General features: G+C 55.3%; 2 protein-coding genes across 2 annotated transcripts in view; one reads left to right on the forward strand and one right to left on the reverse strand.

Moving 5' to 3' along the window:
* Window positions 1-2,073, forward strand: part of P2RX2 (purinergic receptor P2X, ligand-gated ion channel, 2) — a 3,743-nt gene extending 1,670 nt beyond the window's left edge. The window contains exons 6-11 of the mRNA XM_010852452.1: window positions 11-221; window positions 609-739; window positions 964-1,054; window positions 1,176-1,241; window positions 1,337-1,414; window positions 1,607-2,073. Of these exons, the coding sequence (XP_010850754.1) occupies window positions 11-221; window positions 609-739; window positions 964-1,054; window positions 1,176-1,241; window positions 1,337-1,414; window positions 1,607-1,711 (682 nt within the window). The 3' untranslated portion in view covers window positions 1,712-2,073. The remainder of the gene's footprint in view (window positions 1-10; window positions 222-608; window positions 740-963; window positions 1,055-1,175; window positions 1,242-1,336; window positions 1,415-1,606) is intronic.
* A 1,330-nt stretch (window positions 2,074-3,403) lies between these two features.
* Window positions 3,404-7,814, reverse strand: part of POLE (polymerase (DNA directed), epsilon, catalytic subunit) — a gene marked incomplete at its 5' end in the record, with an annotated part of 62,436 nt that continues 58,025 nt past the window's right edge. The window contains 4 exons of the mRNA XM_010852527.1: window positions 3,404-4,913; window positions 5,060-5,149; window positions 5,801-5,926; window positions 6,228-6,428. Of these exons, the coding sequence (XP_010850829.1) occupies window positions 4,800-4,913; window positions 5,060-5,149; window positions 5,801-5,926; window positions 6,228-6,428 (531 nt within the window). The remainder of the gene's footprint in view (window positions 4,914-5,059; window positions 5,150-5,800; window positions 5,927-6,227; window positions 6,429-7,814) is intronic.

Below are 7,814 nucleotides of genomic sequence, written 5' to 3' on the forward strand. Positions count from 1 at the left end.
GGGGTGGGAGTTGCCTCTTGGAATGTGTTGTTTGGGGGTGCATGGCTTCTCAGCATCTGATGCCAGTGGGCCTTGTCCTTAGGGGCAACATCGAGAACCGGAAGGGTGGCTACCTGAAGCACTGCACATTCCATGAAGTCTCTGACCTCTACTGCCCCATTTTCAAGCTGGGCTACATCGTGGAGCAGGCAGGGGAAAACTTCACGGAGCTGGCACACACGGTGAGGGTGCCCGAGAGCGGGCAGGACAATTGTCTGGCCAGGTGCTGGCTGTCACCTGCATACAAAGGGTCTCGTTACAGCGCAGTTCCTTTTCAGTTTTGGCCAGCCCCGGCCCTGCTCGGGTAGAGGAAAGAGAAACAAGATCAGCTGACCCATCTGGGTGTGTGGCTGCTGCTAAATTATTGACTTCTGGTCACAGTTGGCTGCTGGCACCCCTTGTGCCTTGGAAGCAGGGCACTCAATAAGCCCCCTTCCCCAGTGAGCTGCCCTGAGCTGCCTAGGGTGCCCAGAATATGCACCCCATGGGCAACCTCAGTAGGACCCCAGGGTTGTTGAAAGTCCCCTGTGAGCCCGTCCTGACCCATCTCTGTGTCCACTTCTGGGCAGGGTGGTGTCATTGGGGTCATTATCAACTGGGACTGTGACCTGGACCTTTCAGCGTCAGAGTGCAACCCCAAATACTCCTTCCGGAGGCTGGACCCCAAGCACATCCCAGCCTCATCTGGCTACAACTTCAGGTATCTTGGCCTTCGGATGCTGGCTCCTTGTCTGCACTGGCTATGGAGGTCCAAGAACCAACAGGGCAGGTGCCCCAAGGCCCAGGGACGCCAGTAGTTGATGGTCTTGGAGCCACCCCATTGGGCAATGGGCGCACCCCGCTGTCATGCTTCCCAGCGCTCTTGCACCCGGGTCATCCCATCCCAGGTACTGACGTGCAGAAATCTGGGTCATTCTGCCCTAGGTTCGCCAAGTATTACAAAATAAATGGCAGCATTACCCGCACACTCATCAAAGCCTATGGGATCCGCATTGATGTCATCGTGCACGGACAGGTAGGCCAGCCCACCCTGCTTACATGGGATCCGGCCGACCCAGTCTTGGTCTCCCCTACCACACCCCACACCTCCCTTGGGCCCCTCTCCTGACTGTCTAAGGTAGTGCCTTTGCCCCCAGGCTGGGAAGTTCAGCTTGATTCCCACCATCATTAACCTGGCCACAGCGCTGACCTCCATTGGGGTGGTAAGAAAAGCACACTAAGGTTGGGGATGGGTGTGTGCCAGGGCGAGATGGGGGGCAGGTGCCAGGCCCTCATGCATCTGTCTTGCTGGCCTCAGGGCTCCTTCCTGTGCGACTGGATCTTGCTAACATTCATGAACAAAAACAAGGTCTACAGCCATAAGAAATTTGACAAGGTGTGTACTCCAAGGCACTCCTCAGGCAGCTGGCCTGTGACCCTGGCCCTTGTCTTGGGCCAGGCCCCTCCCCAACCCTATCCCTGCTCTCCAGACCCAGGCCAGGCTGGCCAACTGCAGGGTGAGGGGCAGAGCCAGGCCTGGGCTGTCCCACCTCCATGGCCTTGCCCCACCTCTGCCCCATCTGAGCAGATGGTGGATGCTCCCGAGCGGAGTGTGGGACCAGGGCTTTGTGCCTCCGAGCCTTCCCAACAGGACTGCGTGCTCACAGACGCCCGAGGTTTGGCCCAGCTCTGAGCCTACTTCCACCTTCTGCCACACTGCACTTAAGGCCTCGGGCGTGTCAGGGACCCCTGACATCTGAGGCCCCAGCACAGCCCCTGGCTCTCAAGGGCAGCACAGCTGGGACCATGGACATGGGCCCTGCCCACACACCTCAGCAAAACCAGCAGCCAAGGGTTCCCATGCAGCTAGACCACGGGGTGACATGAATGGGACGACGACTCCTGCTCCATCTTATCCCCAACTGTAGGGGCAAGTCCCCACCTCCTCCCTAGCTGCCTTCCTCCCAGGGTTTTTGCTCCTGCCCACTCACCCAGACCTTCTGCTTGCCTCACAGCTAAGAAATCACATCCACTGTGCAATAAAACTGTGACCAGAACCTTCTAGCCTCATCTTTGGGGGAGAAGCAGCTTGAGGCTCTTGACAAACACAGCATGGCAGGTCTCTGCACGTGGTGGGCGGTGGGTGTGCTGGGTCCTCATCTCCCCTAGCCAGCCTGGGCAGTGTGTGGGTGCACCTGCTGCCCCCATATCCAGTCAGGTTACAACCAGGTCTCACGGGTGGATCAGTGGTGGGGGACACAGGCTGAGTGCATCCCAACACCTGTCCTTCAGCTTCCTGTAGGCATCATCCCAGACCCCAAACCTCAAAATAGGGAAAAAGGGTGGTGTCTAGAGGAGGAAGAAAGCCAGGAGGCGGGCAATGAGGACTGTTCCCAAGGAAAACAAAAGCTTAGGCTGACACCAAAATGCCCACCCAGAACCCAAGGCTCTATTTAACATGGGGATGGGGGCCAGGGAAGGAACTGGGTCCTGGGGAACAGGAGCGGACACAGCAGCAGGGCGAGGTTGGAACAGCCGGCACCAGCCGGATCAGGCCTATGGATAATCTGGTTATGTCCTTGGATGCTACAATGGTCACTCCACTCAGCAGCTCTGACACAGCTTGGCCAGATGGCGGTTTCAGTTTTCTCAGCAATGGCAATGACCAGTGCACAGGTCTGAGGAGGCACAGTGCCTCCCACAGATTGTTTCACCGGTGACCCTGTCACAACCAAGGTCAGAGCTGGTCTTCCCACCTGCTGACTGGACCAGCACCACTCACTGGACCCAGCAACCCCCCCAAGAAGCCCCCCTCACCCCTGCAGATCCTCCTGTGCCTGTGATGTCAGCTCCATGGGCCACTCACATGCTCAGAGTTCCAGCTCTAGTTTTAGAGAAACTGGCTTTTCCAGTTGGGGTTGGGCTGTAGCTCAAAAATTCGGGCCAGGGGCTCAGGTTTCCCATCCCCCACCATGAGAGTGACCCTGGGACCTCCACCACCCCCAAATACCCCCAGCCCCAAAGCTGGCCTCTGAGGGAACCATTGGGAGCTATGGTGCCCCTGCCCTGCTGCAGGGAGGGGGTGAGCCACACAGCCCCAGCTCCTCACTGCTCAGTGCTCCCCTGGGACTTGTCTGGCTCCATTTCCAGGAAGACTGGTTAGTCCTCCTCCCCCACCCAGCCCTAATTTGATTTGATCTCCATCTGGGGGCTGCCGGGCGCCATCACCTTCCAAGCAGAGTCAAGTTTCCTGCAGTCACTGGACCTGGACGTGCCAGTGGGCAACAGCAGTACCCAGCTGACAAACCTAGCCGGACAGACGTCAGTTACTAAGTCTTTTTTCCTCCTTCCTTCCAGAGACCCAGGCGCGAGCACACACACACACAGTAAAGACTCTAGGAAATGTAGACGTCAAAGTGTAAATTAGGTAACAGGGACAGATCTAAACCAGGCTCCAGAGCCAACAGTGCGACTTCCACTGCCCACCTGTTTGGGTTTCTGAGTTTATGATTTACATTTAATGTGCTTGCTGCCTTGCCAATCTGATTTTCTTCTGCTTTCAGTCGCATTTAGTTAAAAATGAGGTGCAGGCAGGCAATCTTATGTTTTGAGGTTGCTGGAGGAACACAGGGAGCAACTCCTGCTCAGCAGAGGGTTCCCTGGGCTGCTGGCAGGCAGACTCTCCAACCCAGCTCCGTCCTGGAGGGGAAAACAGCACAGTCCACATCTTTGTGAAGCAACAGGGTGCTGAACACACTGGTGGTGTCACCTTTTAAAGGTGGCACAGGCCAAGGACCCTCTTTGCCTCAGGCAGTCAGAGGCTGGACAGGCCCTTGGGGTCAGAGGTCTCGGACTGACTCAAGGCTGAGGCAAGAACACAGTGGCCTCCATCCTGATAGCATTTCTGTTGCCCTTTTCTCCGTCCTCTTCCCCCACCGCTCAGAGCTGAAGCAAAGAACCTTGTGTCGCACATGAAGAAATACTTTTTGAGAATCCAGGTGCTGAATATGATGTCAGAGTCTGCGATAACGGTGTACCTCATCCCCCTGGGGCCCCAGGCCTCCTGCTGCGGTGGTCCCCTCACAGCAGGTGCAGAGGGAGAGGTGCTGGGCCCCTCTGTGGCTGAGCCCCAGTCTGAGTCCCGCCCCTACTCAGCCTTCCTGCCCCCAGCCCAGTCTCGCTGCTGCTGACGAGGTGACTGCGCCATACACAAACAGCCCAGCAGACCTCACTCTGACCCTGAGTGAGGGTCAGAGAAGCCCAAGCCCCTGAGCTCAGTGTATGAGAGACGCCCAGGTGACCGTGGGTTCAGCCAGGATCCCTGGCACACAGCCCACAAGCTGCCAGTGCAGAGTGTAGGACAGCACTACTCCTGGAAGCCGGGGCTGCACACTCCGCTCAGGCACCCCTTTGCCCTGGGTCTGGCTTCCAGCCCTCTTCAGAGTCTCAGCTTAAACAGGGGACCTCCGAGGGCACCCCAGGTCAGCAAAGGAGGGGGCAGCAAGGGCTGAGGCTGCAGGAAGGGCCCTGCAGCAGCAGCAGAGTGTGTTCATCCAGTGAGAAACCAGCCCTGGGACCCCCTCGCTGGAAACGCTTCCTGGGCCTAAAGAGGGCTGCCCTGCTTGAGGCAGGGAACCCCAGAGCCGGGAACTGAAGTCAATTCTTGCTCTGACTGGTTCACGCTTCTGGGCTGTGTGACCTGCTCCCCGAGGGCCGCCCTCCTGGGTGCCCGTCTTGGGTGTGGGACATGGGAGCAGATAACAGGGACACTGCCCAGACTGCTAATGGCCCACTTGGGGGTTCTGAAGCTGCAGCCAATCCAGGGTCTCCTTGAGGTATGACATGCCATAGTGCTGGGCGATGTTCTGGAAGATTCCGATCTGTTCCATGAAGACCTACAGAAATGACCAGTCATAGTGAGACCTAGTCCCAGAGGAGGCACAGGGAGGCAAGGCCAAGGCTCAGAGACGACAAATGGCCCGGGGTGGGAGAGGGAGGAGAGGGGTGGGCAGTAGGGGCGGCTGTCCATGGGAGCCCCCACCTTAGTGTGGATGGTGAGGGAGAAGCCCCCCGCACAGCTGCAGTACACGGCCATGTTGGTCTCCTTCACACCCCGGCACTTCAGGCAGACCTGCAAGGAGAAGCGGCCCCCGTCAGAGCCTCCCCGCCCCAGGCCAGAGCCGGCCAGTCACTTGGCACCGGACAGGCTTTTCACAATTACAAATAAAATCTGAGACTTGATATGGGCTTTATCCAAACATGCCAACTGCTTCCCAACACCCTCCCTGTGGACACCTCCCTTTGACTCTGGGTCTGTGGTCCCCTATCCATCACACCAGGCACCAGCTGTTCCCTGCCTGAACCCCAACACCTCCCTTGGGTCTTCACTCCCCCATCGAAGGCTGAAAGCTTCCCTCTTTCACACACACACTGCCTGTCAGGTCTTTACTCTGCCCGTTACTTTCTTGTCTTGTTTACTGTCCGTCTCCCTCTACTAGAATAAAGGTCCATGAAGCCAGCAATCGGCCCCTATAGGTACCCAACAGATGCTATAAGAAAGAGTCAGCTGGGCCCGTGGACGAGGCCTGACCCAGGAGGTATCACCTTGGAGGATCAGGCTACAACTTGAGACTTGCACACACATAAGAGGTGTGAGAGCTCTCACACCTCTCACATAGGAGATGAGAGCTCCTATGGGTGCAAGCTGCTTACTGATGAGGCCTCCACCTACTGGAGGGGTGGTCAGACTGGTTGCAGACCCAGCACTAGGTCCGCTGCTCACCAGGTCCTGCAGGGTAAAGGCCATCAGCTTCTTCTGTAGGGCTTCCACCAGGGCCATCTCAATGACTGATGAGTCGTAGGCAACCTGACAGTTGGAGCAGAGCCACTGAGGCAGCACGGTCCCATCCTGGACAGACAGGCAAAGGGACAGGTCACCTTCCTTGGTCCCCAGTGCTGAGAAGGGATGGAGGGATTCTCGAGAAGTGTGCCACCACGCTCACAGCTCCAGGGCACACTCATGTCTCCACTGTCATCACCCATGTGATTACCAGGACAAGGTTCTGGCATGTGGCAGCTGAGTGGCCTGAAAAAGGGTGCTTGTTTCTAATTCACATCAGAGTTGGTTGGGGGCCCTGCAGGAATCCCTGATCCGCTGAGGCCTGGATATTCTGACTGTACCAGCAAGGGGCCTGAGGGAGTCGGCCCACCTGAGAGAAGGAGGGGTCTTTGCACAGGTCTAGGTCCCGGCAGAAGTTACAGTTGTGGCAGATGACCTCAGGGAGCACGTAGGAACGGCAGGGGTCTCGGAACTGGGCCTCCTCTGAGAACTCGCCTACGTCTACCAGGCGCAGCAGGTCTCGGGTTAGCTTGTTCACCTGGTTTGTGATGTTGGTGTCCAGAGACAGGACCTGCGGAGAACAGAGCCCATGTCAGGGACGGCTCCCAGCCCTCCCTGCGGCTGTCTGGACCAGAAAACCCCGCAGCCAGTTCTTTAAGCTACAGTTTCTCAGAAGCATCTCAGCTCTTCCTTTTCCTGTTAGAAGCATCAAAGGTAGAAGTGCCTCCTGCCCATCAGTGATTCCCCAAGTTAGGGTCACAGGCATGGAGGCGCTGCCCCCAGGCCTCAGGGTGTCTGGGACATACCAAAGCATGCTCTACCTGTCACCCTTAGGGACTCTTTCTTCCTCAATGACGGGCAGCCCCAAGTTCACCAGAGCTTTACCATCTCAAATGCAAAGGGGCTGACTTCAACCTTCCATGGTGGAGGGATTTCCAGGCCAGCCCAGAAAAGTCCCTGTAGCACACATGTGTGTTACAGCCTGCAGTGTGGACATGGGAAGTCTGGCTCCCACCGTGGTGCTGGCAGAGCCATAGGAGTCATCAAGCTTCCTGTCTGTAAATGAGAGGACAGGACCAACATCTTTCCCAGGCCTCTCCCAGCCCTAAAGCTCCTGTCCTAGCACAACGCTAAGAACACAGAACCAAACACCACTTAGAAAACACGTCTCTGAGGGGAGTGTTTATGGTCAATGTGAAGCAAAGTGGGTGAATTTGAAAGTACATTTACAATGAGGAAGCGTGGCCTATTGGGAAGTATTGTTTAAAATATATATATATTACACATATCCCTTACATAGAGAGAACACTGGACTTAATTAAGAGATTAAAAAGATGAAAGTGAATTTACCAAACATGAAAGAAGAAGTGATACTGTTCTATACATAGTATCTTCCAGAAAACACAAGAGGGAGAACACTTCTAACTTCACTTGGAAGGCCAGCATCACCTAGGTACCAACACCAGTCAAAGACTGTGTAAGGTAACTAGTGACTGTTATGTGCACAGACTCAAATATCCTCAACAAAATACGGGCAAATTGAGCCCACTGATATTTTGACCAAGTGGGATTTACCCCCAGAATGCAAGGCTGGATCAACACTAGAAAATCAGTGCAATTCACCATATCAACAGACTAACGAATAAAAGCCAATATGATTATTTCAACTGAGGGAGAAAAAGTCCTAAACAAAATTCAACAACCATCCTTGATTAAAACTCTCAGGATGGGACTTCTTTGGGGATCCAGTGGTTAAGACTCTTGTGGTTCCAAAAACAGAAATACAGACCAATGGAACAAAATAGGAAGCCCTAAAATAAACCCATGCCCCTCTGGGTACCTTATTTTTGACAAAGGAGGCAAGAATATACAATGAGGCAAAGATAGCCTCTTCAATAAGTGGTGCTACGAAAACTGGACAGCTGCATATAAAAGAATGAAATTAAAACACTTTCTA

Source organism: Bison bison, unplaced genomic scaffold (genome assembly GCF_000754665.1).
Source record: "Bison bison bison isolate TAMUID 2011002044 unplaced genomic scaffold, Bison_UMD1.0 scf7180017864312, whole genome shotgun sequence".
Classification (NCBI taxonomy): domain Eukaryota; kingdom Metazoa; phylum Chordata; class Mammalia; order Artiodactyla; family Bovidae; genus Bison; species Bison bison.